Here is a 19,702-nt window from a genome sequence, read left to right on the forward strand (position 1 = left end):
CCTTGAGTTGAACCTGAGTACAGTAGTCAATTAAGTGTTGTTCTTACTGGGTTACACAGGGTTTTTTAGCACTGGGGTAAAAGCAGTTACTTTTAAACTGAAGGGATCAGAGGCAGACATTCATGAATAGTGTCAGCAGGGGGCATATCACAGCTCAACATGGTTTTATCAGAGGAGTGGGCATGGGGGTCATAAAAGCACATGGTAGTCCTTGAGTTTTTGACAACTTCAGACACATACTGCTCATCAGCTGAGAAAACGTGAGTGACTGGACCAGGTTAATAAACTCAGCTTCAAATTAAAATGTGTTAGTTTACTATCATACATTGTTTTTCTGATTTATTTTAAATGATGAAAATCCAGTATTTAATCTCACTATTATTGTAAGTGACTTACCTTGAATGCAGTTTTCCCTGATTCGTGTAAGAGTCCTTTCTTCATCAAACTCCCTCTTTTTTCTCTCAGAATTTAAAGTGTTGTCAATTTTTGAGCGAACATAGTAGAATTGCTTTCCCATCTTCTGAATCTCCTTAGCGAGTTTCACATCATTCTCTCTGAAGCGAGTGTCTGAGATGATGATGAAGAAGTCGAACTTCTCAAATTCAACAAGCTCCAGGTACTTGTCAGCTGGAAACTTAGTGGTACCAACACCAGGAAGATCCCACAGAGTAACATTGGGGTACTTTGGATGGGGGTATGGTGTAACCTCTGAGGTGGATTCTACACAATCAGTAGGAGCGGCTCCCTCATCTTCACTGTCTATGCCTCTAAAGGCATTGACAAAGGTGGATTTACCAGAGCCTGTCTCTCCTGTGATGGCAATATTCAGTGGGATGTTATTCTGCTGATCCAAATACTCCTGGATCTTTGCAGCAGCTAACGCTTGATTATTGTTTTGTAGAGCTTCTTTAATTTCTTCAGTGAATTCAGAATGCAGTTGATTATCCATGTTGATCCTTGAAAACTGGAGGAAACGATAAGTGAAAAAGTCATTATTGTCTTTTGGAGAATAGTAGAAAATGTAATCCTACAGTGATCTAACACCTTGCACACAAAATATGGCAAAATGCAATGCAAATGGTTATACAGTGACACATCCAACTCCTATCATTATCAGCAGCAGTAACATGCACAGACTATGTTAGGAGGGGGCTAGGTGAAGATCAAAAGCAGTACATTTATTCTGCACAGTCTATATCTGAGGTCATAACAGACCAGAACAGTCAGTTACATAGACTCCTCCTGCACACCACTGATCCAATAGCAACAGAAATCTGACCAAACCCTCATCCACACTGTGCATCCTTGTAGATTTGTCCGTCTGTAGTTTTAGCACAGTGCAGTAACAGGGCAGTAATGCATCTACAACAGATATACAGCTGGGGGCGCTGTTATCATACAGAATTTAAGGTTGCCTATTTAGAGAAGGAAGGAGTCCCGCTGTCCCTCTAAGAAAGCAGTTGTGTTGTTACTGCAGTCAAACAGTATCTCCAGCTCAGACAGGCAACTTGCTGGGGGTTTAGTCCAATCAGATCACAGCTCATTTGTACACAGCCTCTTAGAGCCAGGACTGCTATTTCACCTATCCTCAGGTTGGTCCCGCCTATGTTACTTAACCCTTTACTGGTGGTATCTAAGACCTTTCAACGAGAATGTATCATTGTTATTGGATGAAAAATATGATAGATCTCCCACAATTAATTTACTACTGTTGGGTTGTATAATACAACCCAACAACATGCAGTATAAGTTTAGTGGATCCTCTATATCTTAATGAGCCTGTTTTAGACAGAGAGAAGCAGCTTCCTCTTATGTTTCACTGAAATAAAAAGTAGACTTTGTTGAATGTTAGAGGCTACTCACCCTGAAGTCTGAATGTAGAAACAGATGAGAGAAGAGCAGATCACCCTATGAGTCACTGTGAGTTGTTCAGTTTCTTTACTTCTGTAAAAACAATAGAAGAGCTCATCAGAGCCCAGCCCTTTAGAGACTGAACAATGAAAATGTCCTGGGAGTGACAGACACCCATTGGTTATTAGTAAAGCAGCTGACTTACAAGAAACGTGCTGATTTACAAGAAGCCTGGAGGGTTAAAGTCACTAAGTGAAAGACACTTTAGCAGTGTCCTCTGCCTTACAGCTTTGTGAGATTCATTTGTAATTTTTTAATATTGTTTTTGGTAATTAGTGTAAGTCATTCCATCCTAATAAATAACATAATCTCATATGTATTGCTCACCCATGGCTGCTATTGCAAACGTTACCTCTCTTACAGTTTAGACCATATTTCTTCTTTCATGCTGTTTTTCAGTTAGTATAAGAACTTGTGTTGGTTCAGAAACTTAATATTGTGAGCCTGTTTGTCCCCTTTTTGAAACATTGTGTGTGATATTTAATCTAAACAGAAGACTTGACCTGACGTTCTTGAATGGTTCTTTAATTAATAACAACAATAATAATTTCCTCTACAGAACAGTTAGACTTAATCCAATCTGAGAAGAGATTTGCTGATATGTTTTCACAATGCAGCAGAAAAATGTATGTGGATTCTATATGTATACATGTAAATGTTTATGTAACATTTCATCTGAATGAATAAGCCCAAAGTACTGAAAACTCACTGTTCAGACTACACCTTGTCTCATAAAAACTCTTCCTCTACCTCCTACAGTTTCTGAATAAATTAATACTACTGCTACTACTACTACTAATAATAATAATAATAAAAACTTTATTTATCATTAGCACATATAGCACATTTCAAAACACAGCTACAAATGCTTTACAATAATAAATAAAGATAACAAAGAGAACTAAAATGTCATAAAACATAACTCAGCAAAAAGACCTTTAAAAACGGGTTTCAAAGTAATTTAAAAAATTGAAAATTAGACAGTCTGCAGTTCTGATCTTCTCATGCAGGTGATTCCTGAGACTAGGAGCTCTAACTGCAAAGGCTCTACCACCTCTGAATATCAATCTGGACCTAGGAACAACGGGAGGATGTCATGGGCAGGATGTAGCACTTCATTTTTTAATGAAAATAATTTTAGGGTTGTACTGTGTCAGCGAAAAGTTTAAATCCTTTCTCTTCGCAGTTGTTCAGTTGTACAGTGTTCAGTCGCTTAGACAGTTAGTAGAAAACGCCCTGCTGGGAATGTACCTGATTTACAAGAAACACGGAAACAGAGGACAGGAGTGGTTTGTTTATTAGAGCTGACATTCTGCACCTCCTAGTGACGGGCATGGCAGTTTCAGTGTATTGAGACAGCTCTCTGGGCTGGAGCAACTCAGGGTATATCACTGCTCATATTCACTGTAGTAGTACTAGTTTCCAATAAATGTATATTGTATAAATACTCATATTTTCTATCTGCATGATGTTAGGTCCATGGATTCAAGTTCCTGTGATTTCCCAATAGACAATGCAGTGACCACGGTATCCATTTGTTAAAATCCTTTTGTGTAAGTCACTCTTGGGCTGACTGAGATTAGAAGACTAAAAAATAAATGTCCAGATGTGATTCCAAAATTAAAACTGCAAGCAGTGATGATTGGGCCCTCACACTCGGTGCACGTCAGGGTGTGCTGCTCACTCCTTGCCTTCACGTGTTGCATAAAAAACAACAAAATAATTTTAAAAAGACAGCAAATAAGAAAGCAGAAATAGACGTGAACCTGCACAAGGTCTAAAAAAAGGTCCTTTCCAGTCAGCCACATCACTTGGCTGCAGCACCTTTCCTTTTAAGCACAATCGGACCTGCAGGAGACATTGGCTCCTACAGACAATAGTGACTTTTTAACTTCTCGTTTCCTCCAGTTTTCAGGGATCACCATGGATAATCAACTGGATTCTGAATTCACTGAAGAAGTTAAAGAAAAAGTTTGCTCAGATTGACAACAAGTTACGAGCTGAGGAGAAAAAGTCAGAGGGAGATGTTGCAGAAAGGACTCTTGCACAAATCAGGAGAGACTGCATTCAAGATAAGTGACTTTTGTATTCTTTTATGATAATAGTTAGATTTATTACTGTATTTTAATTACAAGTCACATAAAACAGATGGTAAAGAATATTAAATATAATCTTAAGTAAAAAGTTATCTAGAGTCTAACATACTTTATAACTTCACCAGCAGTCCCAGATTCATGCTCCAGGAAGGTAATCTTCCTCTTCTTGATGGTGGTGGGGTGGAGTGATGAATAGCTTGAGCCATTGTTGTTTTCACAGAGGTCCCATTTTCTGTTTGGAAACATTTAACAGAAGTTTCCTGGAGCAAACTTTCTTTCACAGAAAATCTGGACCAGCAAGATGTTTTTAATCCTTGAACTTATCATTCAGGCGTATAGGACTGATATTGATGTATTAAATGCTGATATTGTTTTTTATACATGCAAAACAACAACAAAACAAAACAAGGTTAGATGTTACTGGTGAGTTTCTGGAAATTAAGATTTTATATATTAAAGTGAGGCATCAAAAGCACACAGTGCCAACCAAGAATCTAGAAATAATAATCCAATAACATGTATGTCACTATCAGCCACTCTGAGCGGTTCTATTTCATTTTGAATGCATCGGGTAAATAGAAAACACAGCTGTGCCTCATTGTCTGTCTAAGCAGCACAAAGGATATCAGTGTTATCACCACTGTTCTGACAGCAGTCATTAGTCTGTGCTTTCATTCAGCTATTTTAACTGTTGGAACGTTTTCTGTTGATCAATAAGCAGTGTACCTATCACATTAACTAATGAAAATAGGAAAAGGGACATAACACTTAAATACTGCCATATTTGTCGTAAAAATAGAGTTTTAACAGAATTTGAATTCTCTGAGGATACATATTCAAGTATTTTTTTCATTTAATTTGAAATGAATTACCATCTGTTTGCAGGGTTTTCCATATTCATTTATTTTTCCTATCGTGACCATCAGGTGACTCTTTATGAAGGTATTGAGGGATATTTCAGGAGTTACACATTTGAGAGACTGAACAGATTGCAGAACTCTTTTGTTCCTCAGTCTATCATATATCATATTGTTGTAGACTAAATACTGATTGTGAGGCAAATAATTCACATGATTACACTGGAGCCACAGAAATAATATATGTTTGAAGTATTTGTTTTGTTATTTGTGTGAAGCAGTGTTTGTTGTGGAGACAAAAATCATAATTCGGGAACCTTTTAATTGGAGGAGTTGAGTGTGAATAACATTCTCTTTCTATGTAGTTTTTTTCATTATAGTTATTCTTAATGAGGTCATATCAAATATATCATGTATGTTTCCTAAAAAGTGCAGCTACAATACAGAACTATGATTTGTATGCATTATTAATTAAAATTATAAAGTACCAAAAAATATGTCAGTTTACTCAATGATACAAAATGGTTCCCTTAAGGAAAACAGTTGGGATCCGCTGGTCTAAGATGATTTTAAGCTATAAAAAGTTTGTATTTGGGAAATTAAACTGTGATTTTGCTCTTTTGTACACTGCAGTTTTAAATGTGCCATTGAATGCCATTGCTATTCACTTTACAATATCACACTGAGATGTTCAACCCCAGACCCTTTTAAACACCCTCTCTGCATCCTCAGCAAGCATGTTGAGGACACTATTGAGAGCTCTGTAGATTGTGATAAAAGAGAGGCCCATTGCTACTACGAATCCAATTATTGGAATGTATCTGGACCATTCCTCTGCTACCATTAATGCAGCTGAGCTTTCAAGCAGCTTCAGGATAAGATCACACGTTATTTCTTTTGCAGCCAGTTGTGAACGGATGGCAGCTGCCAGATCCTTCAATGGCACACCTGTAGTACCAGCTAGACTCTTCAGTGACAAGCTATCAAGACCAAACCCAACTATGTATTTTTTGACAACTCCAACCATCAAACCTACATCAACAGCAACAGAAAGCCCAGGAACTGGTACAGCTGCACCGAGTGCAGATAGAGTAGCAAAGAGCTTTATTTGCGAATGGAAAGCATCTTTCTTCTTGTTGATGATCTCCAGGTTGATGTTGGGCATGGCCAACAACAGAGCTTTCCTCTTGTGTGCAGTACGTACTCTCTCTAGGATCTTATGTAGTAGATAGAAATCATACAGGTGGAGCCCAAAGTTGGACACCAGGAAGACTTGAGGAGACTCAACACCCTGTTGCTGAAGACCTGCGGCACAAAAGGAATAAATGGTTTGAAGATGGAAACTGGTGAAAGAATTTAAATATTTAAATCACCTGAATACCCAATCTGTTCTCATCTCAGGTTTGTCTTTGTCACGTCCCCTCAGCATTTCATACATATGCACATGGTACCCTTCAGTATATGTACGAGCTGCAGAAAGCCTTTTGAACACATAGTCAGCATTGTGAACTCTGTGTCACAGTTGTTAAGGCAACGGAACTACTTCACTGACGTTTAGGGAACAAAACTACTTTGTTAAGTGTGACAAGTCACATAATTTATGTAACATAAAGTAAGTAAGAGTTTAGGTGGAGAGTTAACATCTGGATCTCGAAGACCTGTGTCACAAATAGTGTAAGTCAATAAGATGTATGGAATAATAAAACTTTTAAAATTTCAAATTTAATATCAGTACTTTTGTTCCTTGTTAATTTCTTATCAGTGGTGTGATCTGGTGCTAATCAATCATTTACAACAAATAAATAACACATACAAATAAATAACATGGTCGATAGTTTTAAATCTCTGTCATGAAATATCTTAAAATGCGTGTGACTAGTGGCAAGAGAATGCTTCTCACACCAAACTGCTTCAATTAAAATGTTACCTAATGGGCGCTGGGTTAGCTCAGTTGGTAGAGCTGGTTACCCGTGTACGGAGCTGCTGCAGCAGCCCGGGCTCGAATCCGAACTGCAGCCCTCTGCTTCATGTTATCCTCTCTCTCAAAATAATTATGAGCAAATGTATAACTTCAAATATAAATATCAATCAGAAGATAAGGAGCCATCTGATGGTCACAGAGTTGTCCTTGTTGTCGCCTGGTTAGTACTGGGTTAATAGCAGTTACCTTTAAACCTGAGGGATCAGAGGCAGACATTCATGCATAGTGTCAGCAGGGGGCATATCACAGCCAGACATGGTTTTATCAGAGGAGTGGGCGTGGGGGTCAAAAAAGCACATGGTAGTCCTTGAGTTTTTGACAACTTCAGACACATACTGCTCATCAGCTGCAGAATTTGACCTTTAGTGTGTGTGGGTAAGTTACTGTGCTGAGATAAAGTGAGTGAGTGGAGCAGGTTTATAAACTCAGCTTCCAATAAAAATGTGTTAGTTTACTATCTTGTTTTTCTGATTTATTTTAAATGATGAAAATCCAGTATTTAATCTCACTATTAATGTAAATCACTTACCTTGAATGCAGTTTGTCCTGATTCGTGCAAGAGTCCTGTCTGCATTGAAATGCCTCTGACTTCTTCCCTCAGCTCGTAAATCGTTGTCAATCTTTGAGCGAACAAAGTAGAACTTTTTCTCCATCTTCTGAATCTCCTGAGCGAGTTTCACATCATTCTCTCTGAAGCGAGTGTCTGAGATGGTGATGAAGAAGTCGAACTTCTCAAATCCAACATGCTCCAGGTACTTGTCAGCTGGAAACTTGGGGGTATGGTGTGACTTCCATTGTGGTTTCTACACAACCAGTAGGGGCAGCTCTCTCATCTTCACTGTCTATGCCTCTAAAGGCATTGACAAAGGTGGATTTACCAGAGCCTGACTCTCCTGTGATGGCAATATTCAGTGGGATGTTATTCTGCCGGTCCAAATACTCCTGGATATTTGCAGCAGCTAACGCTTGATTATTGTTTTGTAGAGCTTCTTTAATTTCTTCAGTGAATTTAAAATGCAGTTGATTATCCATGGTGATCCTTGAAAACTGGAGTTAACAATAAGTGAAAAAGTCACTATTGTCTTTTGGAGAATAGTAGAAAATGTAATCCTATAATGATCTAACACCTTGCACACAAAATATGACAGAATGCAAATGCACTATGTGCTCATACAGTGACACATCCAACTCCTATCATTATCAGCAGCAGTAGCATGCACAGACTATGTTATAAGGGGGCTAGGTGAAGATCAAAAGCAGTACATTTATTCTGCACAGTCTATATCTGAGGTCAAAACAGACCAGAACAGTCAGTTACACAGACTCCTCCTGCACACCACTGATCATAAAAACCAATAAACGGAAGCGTATTGCATTCACTTGAGAGAAAAAAAACTCTGGTTTATTTTTTGGTTTGTTTTTTTGGAATATTTTTTTCTGTTTTACTGAGTAATTCTTTTCCTGTTTTACAGAGTAATTTTTTTCTGTTTTTCTGAGTATTTTTTTCTGTTTTTCGTGGTAAATTTTTTTCCGAATTATCGAGATACGTCGAACTCCCGCAAGAACCTCCAACCTGCAAGTTACTCCCATGGACCTATGGTGACTCCTGCCCGCACATACATGCCCCATCTTCAACTATCTACCGTACCGGGTCAATTTTGCTGTATATATTGCTATGTCTAGCAGATCTAAATGGGCTTTCCTTCTGAACAACCGCAAAGTCCTCAGGTGCCTGCATAGAATCGACAAACTAATGATAATACCATCTGTGAGCCGTGCTAAGGGTGGATAAATTAAAACACAAGTGCCGACAACGCCACCTAGGTTTAACTGAGGCCTAGGACCTCTTAGGATCACCAAATTAAAGTTAGGGTAAACAGGTTCTTTTATGTCGGGGGAGAGCAGTAAACAGTGTTATTTTTAAAACAATGAGTACAGCCAGTGGAACACAGTTGAACACAATTTATTTTAAAATAAGTAAAAACAACTAAAAGCTCTACCTTCAAATAAACTAAACAAAGAACACAAACAACTAAAACCCAGCTAAAATAATGTGGCACGGATGGAGTGGGAGGTCAACAACGGCAGTCGCGGGTCTCTGGTGGCGACCACCTGCTCTTCACCTGGCTCCGCTCTTCGGCAGCCTGTCGAGGGAAACTCAGGGCCAGTCAATGTCCTTTAACAAGGCACAACTTTATATATTACACACTACACAAACACCGGTCTGAAACGGGACTTACGCGGGAGGGAGAAGTTTTACCTTCTCCCAATTATAGCCGCTAACGGTCGGTGTTTGCTCCGGTGTCTCTTCAGACCTCTTCCAGTGCGATGATCTGCTCTGTCTCTCTGTCTGCTTCCTGCTGTCCGGCCCGTTGTGACCTCCGTGTCCTCCCTCGTGCCCTCTGTGTCCTCCCTCGTGCCCCCGGGTATCTTCCAGTGTCCTTTTTATCCAAGAACAGTCACTCCCCTCTCTGGGTGCCAGGTGTAAGTCCTTATGCTTGATTAAGGTATGTCTCCGGTGGGGAAGTAAAACCAACGTAACACAAACACACTTCAAAATAAAAGCATGCAATAATAAATAAGACAAAAACACAGCAAATTCAAAGTAAAAGCATGCTTAAATAAAATCAAACTTCCCCCCGTGACATCTCCCCACACTTTAAAGTTAGCAGTCCCTGCAACATGTTATGAGTCTCTATAACGGACTGGAGTTTGTCCAAAGTTTACCCTGGTGGAGCATCGTAGGGCACCCTCAGGTTCCACATTCACAGGCGGTATGGCTACCGGTGCTGGAAGGAACCCGTAGATCATGGGCTGGATGGGTCCCTGCATCTGGACAACCGGCTCAGTGGTTGGTAGCGGGACTTCGGTTGGGGGGGTACTGTACACACCTTAAGTGAGTTCCTATGGATATTTTGTATTCTGCCACCCTTCTCTGGCTGAATCTTGTACACAACCCCTGTATCCCCCCACCTGCTCCAACACCACCCATGGCTCTGGGTCCCACCAAGTACACAACTTTCCTGCCCCTCGTCTGTTCCTATCTCGCACCCACACCCTTTCCCCCGGTAAAAGTGGTAACGCTTTGGCCCTCTTGTCATAGTGCTGCTTGTTCTGGGTGGCTGCACTCTCCATTCTTTGTTTAGCCAGGCTATAAGCTAAGGACAGTTTCTGCTGGTGGTCTTGTACCCACCCACCTACATCGTGCCTCATCTGTTGGGGACCTACACCTAATCCTACATCAACAGGAAGTCGCAGGTGTCGCCCAAACATGAGGAAGGAAGGGGTATACCCAGTCGCACTGTGTGTGGTGTTATTATAGGCGTGTGTCAGTTCGGGCAGATAGTCGGGCCAGTGAGATTGCTTAGACGTCTCTAAAGAGCGGAGCATATTTAACAAGGTCTGATTAAAACGCTCTGCACTGCCATTTCCTGCGGGATGGTAGGGAGTTGTGCGGCTTTTAGTTATACCATAGGTATCACAAAATTGTTTCATAAGTGCAGATTCGAAATTAGGTCCCTGGTCAGAATGGAAACGGGCGGGGCAACCAAATGGTTGGATCACATGGGTCCACAGGGCCTTTACTGTAGTCTGAGCTGTTTGATCTCGAGTGGGAATAGCCCAAGAAAAACGGGTAAACAGATCAGTAGCAACAAGAATGTTCTGGTAGGTGTCTGTGGGCCGACCTAAGGACAAAAAGTCCAACCCCACCACTTCTAAGGGGTAGGATACTGTGAATGGATTTAGGGGGGCCTTAGGCTCCACCCTGTCTCGCTGCAGGTTACAGGCAACACAACCCTGCTGCAACTGACGTACCTCCCTCTCCATATCAGGCCAATAGAACCGCTGACGGATCCGGTTTAGGGTTCTCTCCACACCAGCATGGGCAGCGGCTTCATGGATCCTCTTCCAAACTTCTTGGCTCCTAGATTCTGGACACACAATCTGGAAACACACTTCGTGTGTGTGCGGGTCAATCATTTTACGACACAGTATTTTGCTTTTAACCTGAAGTTTTCGCTTTTGTTGCAACAGTCTCTGGGCTCTAAGGGACAATGTCAGGCGCTCTGGTCTCGTCGGTATCATTTGGGTTTCCACATACCTCTTAATGATTTGAAGGTCCGCATCACCAGCTTGTGCCTCCTCCCACTCTCTGCCTGTCCACTCCTCTTCACCTCCCTCAGGGGTCAGTTCAATGGCTGCCGTGACTGGAACGGTTTCCAGCTCAAGGTTTTCACATGAGGCATCTGCAGTCAGTGGGTTAATTGGGAACCGAGACAGGGCATCTGCATTTACATTACTTTTACCTGAGCGGTACTTGATGTCATAATCGAAGGAGGCAAGCTGTGCGACCCAGCGCTGTTCCACGGCACCCAGGCGAGCTGTCTGTAAGTGGGCCACAGGGTTATTGTCAGTGTACACCGTGAATCGGGCTCCAGTCAGATAGTCTTTAAATTTCTCGGTTACTGCCCACTTAAGAGCCAGGAGCTCTAGTTTGAAAGAGCTATAATTTGCATCATTCCGCTCTGTTGGGTGTAGGCTGCGACTGGCATAGGCTATCACTCGTTCTCGCCCTTGTTGGACCTGGGCCAAGACTGCTCCCAAACCATGATTACTGGCATCTTTCGGATTTGCGACTTTTTATCAGCAGGGATGCCTGTCAGCAGTTGGTTGAGGGGGCGTGCAATCTTTGCAAAGCCAGAAACGAAGCGTCTGTAATAGCCAGCTAAGCCAAGGAAGGCTCGTACCTGTCTTACAGTGGTGGGGATGGGCCAGTCTTTTACGGCTGAGATTTTGTCTGGATCAGGACTCACCCCTTTTTGGTCCACCACATGGCCCAGGAATTTCACTTCCTTCTGCAGGAGTTTGCACTTATCCAGGCGCAGTTTCAAGCCATGCCGCCACAGTTTGTTAAACACCTCATCTAGCTGCTGTAGATGGGAGGAAAAGTCAGGTGAATAAATGATAATGTCATCCAAATAAACCAGTAAGGATTCTGACAATTGGCCATTTAAACATTGTTGCATCAGACGTTGGAAGGTAGCTGGCGCATTGCACAGGCCGAAGGGCATACGCTCAAATTCATACAGCCCCAGCGGTGTGGTGAAGGCGGTCTTCTCCTGGTCTTGGGCGTCCATCTCAACTTGCCAATAGCCACTGGCTAAGTCAAGAGTAGAAAACCATTCTGCTCTGGTCAGACTGGTCAAGGTTTCTTCAATCCTGGGCAGGGGAAATGCATCTTTATGAGTTATTGCATTTAACTTCCTGTAATCCACACAGAATCTCCAACTGCCATCTTTTTTCTCACCAGTACTATGGGTGCCGCCCATGGGCTACAGCTCTCTTTAATGACACCTTGCTCCAGCATACCTGAGAGTAGGGATTTCATCTCTTTATACATGGCAGGGGGAAGAGGTCGATGTCGTTCTCGGATAGGTGGTGCATCACCAGTATGGATGCGATGTTGTACCAGGTCTGTACGTCCGAAGTCCTCATTGTGCTGTGCAAACACCTTCTGCCATTTCAGCAGCAGGGCGCGCAGCTCCTCCTGTTGCTGCTCAGACAGATCAGGCCTGTTGGAGAGTTCACTCACCCCTATCGGCAGCTTCTGGTCCTCCTCGTCAACTGCAGCATTTACCAGTGTCACTCCAACAACACAATCACCTTCAAGGGACAGGTTAAGGTCGCAGGCTCCATGTACATCCGCTTCATCCACCCGGGACAGTTTGCCAAGCTTCTGGTACCGATCTAGCATCAAACAGTAGGGGTGTGGGTTAAAAACTCTCACAGGGACTCTGCCATTTCTTATCACTGCTAGGGTCCTGGCCACCCTCACACTGCAAGTCTCAGGCAGCGCTTCAATTAGGGCACAGTAATCTTTTCCCCCAGGCTCATCCGAGCCCGACCCCACACCAGTACTTCACTCTTTGGGGGAATTTTGATGACCCGTCGGCTGGCTGGCCGCACGTACCCCAACATCCCGTCCTCTGTCATGGTAGCCTCAATGTGTCTGCATGTAGCAAATGCATCCCTCCAAACCCGCTGTCTCTGTAACGTCTGTGGGGGGGGGGAACAGACCCTCTGGGACATTTAAAAAAAACAGTCCAACAAGCAGTAACAACATTCATTCCAATGATGAGTGGGTGTGTACAGTGTTCATCCTTCACAATCACAATTCCTCTTCCAGGTATCTTAGCACCCTCTAGCTCCAGATCTAATACGGCATAGCTCGTATAAGGGATCTCCAGGCCATTTGCGGCCTGTAACTTAAAAACTATAGGAGCCTTTCCAAGCTTAGCTTGGGTAAAATGTTGCTCAAAGAGGCTTTGCTGCATTAAGGTGACCTGGGACCCCGTGTCTAATAGCCCCGACAGTGTAACTCCTTCAATGTTTACGTCTATAGTTGGACACCTTCCAATAAATGCTTCAGTGGGCCCGTTTTCTTCTGTTGTACTTTCAACCCCTGCCCCTCGGACCTCAGCAGCAGGGAAAGCTAGTTTAAAGCCTGCCGAGCAGTAGTTGGCCTCCTACAAAATCTAGCTATGTGGCCGGCTTGTCTGCATTGGCGGCAAATGGGCCTACCTTGCTCATCCCAGGTGTTCGTCTGGGAAACTGATCGTTGTCGCTCCCTATAGGGCTGTATTAGGGGCTGTGGTGCAATAACAGCTGGTTGAAGGAGCGGTTTAATCTCTCGCAACAGTTCCTGGGTCAGTCCGGTCATCTGAGATTTCACGTCTTCCATGATCTCTCTTTTCAGGGTCTCTCTCCAGCTGGTGTCCTGTGATGGAGGAGGCACATTTGGTTTATACACAGAAGCACAGATTACCTCCGGTTGGGGGGTTCCCATGTTCTGTATCAAGCAGCAGCGCCTCCTGTCTGAGTGCAGAAAAAGTTTCATCAGGGTTACGGCGGGCATAGACCTTCAGGGCCTGAGCCAGGGAACTTTCACGCAGCCCCAACAGCAGCTGGTCTCGCAGGACTGTGTCAGGGGGAGTTCCATCAGGGTCATGTTGCCGCAACCTGCAATACAGCTCTCTTAGTCTTAGAATGAATGAGGGCACAGTCTCGTCTGGTCTTTGGACACAACTAAAAAACTGAGACCTTAACACTGGGGCGGGGGTTCTGTCTCCATATAGAGAGTCCAAATACAGAAAGATTTTGCGTACTCTATCCCTTTCGTCATCCTCTAAAACACTGACCTGCCGTTTGGCTTCCCCCAGCTAACGCACCCAACACAATGTCAATTTTTCTGGCCTCTGCTAGCTCTTGCGCTCCAAGTAAGCCCTGTATTTGCTCCTTCCAGTCATGATATTTCAGGTCACAATTTGGTCCTTTAAACTTTGGCAGCCAAGGGGCACCAGGATATACAGGCATCATCATATTCACTGTTTTAAAATACACCACACTGCTCTCTGTACCCGGTCCTGCCGACAACGCCAAAATGTGAGCCGTGCTAAGGGTGGATAAATTAAAACACAAGTGCCGACAACGCCACCTAGGTTTAACTGAGGCCTAGGACCTCTTAGGATCACCAAATTAAAGTTAGGGTAAACAGGTTCTTTTATGTCGGGGGAGAGCAGTAAACAGTGTTATTTTTAAAACAATGAGTACAGCCAGTGGAACACAGTTGAACACAATTTATTTTAAAATAAGTAAAAACAACTAAAAGCTCTACCTTCAAATAAACTAAACAAAGAACACAAACAACTAAAACCCAGCTAAAATAATGTGGCACGGATGGAGTGGGAGGTCAACAACGGCAGTCGCGGGTCTCTGGTGGCGACCACCTGCTCTTCACCTGGCTCCGCTCTTCGGCAGCCTGTCGAGGGAAACTCAGGGCCAGTCAATGTCCTTTAACAAGGCACAACTTTATATATTACACACTACACAAACACCGGTCTGAAACGGGACTTACGCGGGAGGGAGAAGTTTTACCTTCTCCCAATTATAGCCGCTAACGGTCGGTGTTTGCTCCGGTGTCTCTTCAGACCTCTTCCAGTGCGATGATCTGCTCTGTCTCTCTGTCTGCTTCCTGCTGTCCGGCCCGTTGTGACCTCCGTGTCCTCCCTCGTGCCCTCTGTGTCCTCCCTCGTGCCCCCCGGGTATCTTCCAGTGTCCTTTTATCCAAGAACAGTCACTCCCCTCTCTGGGTGCCAGGTGTAAGTCCTTATGCTTGATTAAGGTATGTCTCCGGTGGGGAAGTAAAACCAACGTAACACAAACACACTTCAAAATAAAAGCATGCAATAATAAATAAGACAAAAACACAGCAAATTCAAAGTAAAAGCATGCTTAAATAAAATCAAACTTCCCCCGTGACACATCTATATGACTTAAAGTCAGGACTATCTCCCAGTGTTTAAACCCAGATCAAAGTATAACTTGATTGAACTAAACAAGCTGGTTATGTTTGTTTCCGTTAAATGGAGCTCTCAGTAAAGGAATGAATAAGTCTATTGTTTCAAATGCTCTCTAAACTCAGAAAAAAAAATTATTCAGAAAATCTGAAAAAAATTACTCAGAAAAACCAACCATTCAAATAGATTACTCTGAAAAACAGAAAAAAATTACTCTGAAAAACAAACCAAAAAAAATTACTCAGAAAAACACAAATAATTAAATTTAAATGATAAAATTTCAAGTGAATGCAATACACTTCCGTACCAATAGCAACAGAAATCTGACCAAACCCTCATCCACACTGTGCATCGTTGTAGATTTGTTTAACTGTAGTTTTAGCACAGTGCAGTAACAGGGCAGTAATGCATCTACAACAGATATACAGCTGGGGGTGCTGTAATCATCACAGTAGACTATTCAGAGCTTTTGAGATGGCCTTCCAACAACTGAAGGTGGACATAACTTTGGTTGTTGAACATAGATTTGTTTTTTCTTCATGATGCTTTTAAATAAACAGAATTTAAGGTTGCCTATTTAGAGAAGGAAAGAGTCCCGCTGTCCCTCAAGAAAGCAGTTGTGTTGTTACTGCAGTCAAACAGTATCTCCAGCTCAGACAGGCAGCTTGCTGGGGGGTTAGTCCAATCAGATCACAGCTAATTTGTACACAGCCTCTTAGAGCCAGGACTGCTATTTCACCTAGCCTCAGGTTGGTCCTGCCTACATTACTTAACCCTTGATTGTTTGTATTTAAGACCTTTTCAACGAGAATGTATCATTGTTATTGGATGAAAAATATCATAGATCTCCCACAATTAATTTACTACTGTTGGGTTGTATTGATGACTACTTTGCAGCAGTTGTGAATGCCTTCCTTTAAAATATCACACTGTGATGCAGTATAACCTTAAATTAACCAAATCAGCTTGGCATACTAAAGTGTTTACATTATTTCATCAGCACTATAAAATCAGAGCTCTTCCACAGAGGAAGGAAACATCTATTCTTATAGACAGTATATATTATAAGTTTAGTGGATCCTCTATATCTTAATAAGCCTGTTTTAGACAGAGAGAAGCAGCTTCCTCTTATGTTTCATTGAAATAAAAAGTAGACTTTGCTGAATGTTAGAGGCTACTCACCCTGAAGTCTGAATGTAGAAACAGATGAGAGAAGAGCAGATCATCCTATGAGTCACTGTGAGATGTTCAGTTTCTTTACTTCTGTAAAAACAATACAAGAGCTATTCAATTCAATTCAATTCAATTGAGCTCATCAGAGTCCAGCGTCCTGTGAGTGACAGTAAAGCAGGTGACTGTCACCCATGGCTATTGCAAATGTTACCTCTTACAGTTTAGATCATATTTCTTCTTTCATGCTGTTTTTCATTTAGTATAAGAACTTGTGTTGGTTCAGAAACTTAATATTTTGAGCCTGTTTGTCCCCTTTTTGAAACATTGTATTTGATAGTTAATCTGAACAGAAGACTTGACCTGATGTTCTTGAATGGTTCTAATTAATAATGATGGTTCTTTAATCAATACTAAAATAATAATTTCTTCTACAGAACAGTTGGACTAAATCCAATCTGAGAAGAGATTTGCTGATATTTTTTCACAATGCAGCAGAAAAATGTATGTGGATTCTATATGTATACATGTAAATGTATATGTAACATTTCATCTGAATGAAGAAAGCCAAAGTACTGAAAACTCACTGTTCAGACTTCACCTTGTCTCATAAAATGTCATAAAACATAAATCAACAAAAAGCCCTTTTAAAAATGGGTTTCAAAGTCATTACAAAAATCTGATTACCCATCAAGGTCCCCCTGCGCCCCCCTTCATTTATAGTCTGAGAAAGAAATCATTTGTCGCCCTGTGGGGGAGTTCAGAAGGTGTTTTAACTATGATAATTGTTTTAACTATGTGACAGACATGCGCAGCCATTCCCGTGAGCACCAAACTACTGGAACCAGCCCCAAAGAACGCCCAGCAAATCAACGCCCAACTCCTCAACAAAAGACTCACTCTGAAACGACACTACGACAAGTCGAGTCGCCCACTCCAACCTTTGGCAGAGGGACAAGTGGTGCGTATGCAGACCCCTAAAGCATATGACCAACTTGGGACTGTGAAGGAGATAAGCCAGGAGCCACGCTCTTACGTCATCCAGTCCAATGGAGGTACATACAGGAGAAATCGCCGCCACATTCTTCCTGTTGCAGAGCAACCACCACCACTGCTTCATGCAGATGACCCGGACACTCAGAACTCTAGTCCCTGCACGATGGACTGTACAACCCCCACACCAGAAACACCAAACGCCATGCACCCAAAACACACATCCCCACCCCGGCCAGTGCCCACAGCACACTTTCCCAGTGAGAACAGAAACACACAATACATAACACGCTCAGAACGCACTTGCAGACCAAACTCAAAATATATGCAATGAAAATATCCTGCCTGGAATGTGGTTTAAATAATTAGTTACCTGTATTTGAAATGTAATGGTCAATGGATACTTGCACCAGGTTCTTTCATTTCTGGCTCACAGTATGGCGATAGTATTACGAATATGCATACGTGTTAACGTGAGTTAAAGTGTTCACCTGCCTTAATTTGCTGTGTTGAGTTTAACCAGGAATATCGTTAATGGATTGTTTTTTGAAACTCGTGTAACAACGCGCCGAGAAAGAAATATTCTTTATTGTCATTTTCCAGGTGTTATTTTGTTTGATATAAGAGGTGTGAGCTTAAGGGAAAGGATGTAGATCATTTGGCTAAATGATGCTCTGTTTGTTTAATGTGAGCCACCGTACCTGAAGGTATGTCTGATGGCTAAGCAAATCACTGTGCCCCTTGCTCTGCCTGCTCCACGATACTGTGATACTAATGTCGGCTCAGTCTCACTCGGTTCTGTGTTCATCAATAAACCGGAGTTATATTCAAAGTCAGTGTGATCCTTGACTCACACATAGAAACGGACAACTTTCTACAATATTCATTTGTGGCACAGGTCTTCGAGATCAATGTGTGAACTTTCCACAAGTCTTCCTGGTGTCCAGCTTTGAGCTCCACCTGTATGATTTCTATCTGCTACATGAGACCCTACAGAGAGAACTTCCTGCACACAAGAGGAATGCTCTTCTGTTGGCCATGTCCAACATCAACCTGGAGATCATCAACAAGAAGAAAGAGGCTTTCCAGGCCAAAATAAAATACTTTGCTACTATAACTGCAGCTGTAGCAGCTGTACCAGTTCCTGGGCTGTTGCTGTTGATGGATGTTTGCTGGTTGGAGTTGTCACAACATACATAGTTGGGTTTGGTCTTGATATCCCATCACTGCAGAGATGCTGATAGTACAGGTGTGCTGTCATCATTTCACCACTGGCTGCAAAACAGATAACAGATGATCTTATCAGGAAGCTGCATTAATGGCAGCAGAGGAATGGTCCAGATTTATTCCATTATTTGGAATCCCAGGAGCAATGGGCCATGAGAGATGGGTCAAGACCCATCTCTCATGACCATAGGTGAGGGTAGGAACAAAGATCGACCGGTAGATCAAGAGTTTTGCCTTTCGGCTCAACTCTCTTTTCATGGCAACAGTGCAATACAGGGACCGCAATACCGCCCCTGCTGCCCCGATTTTCCGGCCAATCTCCTGCTCCATTCTACCCTCACTCGTGAACAAAACCCCAAGATACTTGAACTCCTTCACTTGGGGTAAGGACTCACTTCCTACCCGGAGTAGACAATCCACCGGTTTCCTGCTGAGAACCATGGCCTCTGATTTAGAGGTGCTGATCCTCATCCCAGCCGTTTGACACTCAGCTGCGAACCGATCCAGTGAGTGCTGAAGATCACAAGCCGATGATGCCATCAGGACTACATCATCCGCAAAAAGCAACGATGCAATCCTCAGCCCACCAAACAGCAACTCCCCCCCCACGACTACGCCTCGATATCCTGTCCATGAAACTCACAAACAGGATTGGTGACAAAGCGCAGCCCTGGCGGAGGCCAACACCCACTGGGAACGAGTCAGACTTACGACCAAGAATCCGGACACAACTCTCGCTTTGGAAATACAGGGCTTGGATGGCCCTGAGGAGTGGCCCCCTCACCCCATACTCCCGCAGCACTTCCCACAGGATATCCTGGGGAACCTGGTCATATGCCTTCTCCAAATCCACAAAGCACATGTAGACCGGAGTGGCATACTCCCAGGCCCCTTCCAGGACACCTGAGAGAGTAAAGAGTTGGTCTGTTGTTCCACGACCAGAACGAAAGCCGCACTGTTCTTCTTCAATCTTCAAAGGACCCTCCTTTCCAGCACCGTAGAGTAAACTTTCCCAGGGAGGCTGAGTAGTGTGACGCCTCTGTAATTTGCACACATCCTCTGGTCCCCTTTTTAAATAGGGGAACCACCACTCCTTCGGGCGCTGTCCCT

The 19,702-nt window shown here is 42.8% G+C and overlaps 2 protein-coding genes across 2 annotated transcripts in view; both read right to left on the bottom strand.

Moving 5' to 3' along the window:
* LOC127359589 (interferon-inducible GTPase 5-like) overlaps window positions 1-5,139 on the bottom strand; it is a 113,341-nt gene extending 108,202 nt beyond the window's left edge. The window contains exons 1-2 of the mRNA XM_051393524.1: window positions 4,117-5,139; window positions 3,678-3,862 (exon numbers count right to left, since the gene is read on the bottom strand). The gene's annotated coding sequence lies outside the window, so the exon portion shown is untranslated. The remainder of the gene's footprint in view (window positions 1-3,677; window positions 3,863-4,116) is intronic.
* A 132-nt stretch (window positions 5,140-5,271) lies between these two features.
* LOC127361520 (interferon-inducible GTPase 5-like) lies at window positions 5,272-9,677 on the bottom strand. The gene is made up of 4 exons (XM_051396216.1): window positions 9,573-9,677; window positions 7,375-7,648; window positions 7,230-7,233; window positions 5,272-6,207 (listed from the first exon to the last, which is right to left on the bottom strand). Exons 1-4 carry the CDS (start codon window positions 9,675-9,677, stop codon window positions 5,556-5,558), a joined length of 1,035 nt encoding a protein of 344 aa, XP_051252176.1. The 3' UTR covers window positions 5,272-5,555.
* Between the last annotated feature and the right edge of the window lie 10,025 nt (window positions 9,678-19,702).

Source organism: Dicentrarchus labrax, unplaced genomic scaffold (assembly GCF_905237075.1).
Source record: "Dicentrarchus labrax unplaced genomic scaffold, dlabrax2021, whole genome shotgun sequence".
NCBI classification, from domain to species: Eukaryota; Metazoa; Chordata; class Actinopteri; family Moronidae; genus Dicentrarchus; species Dicentrarchus labrax.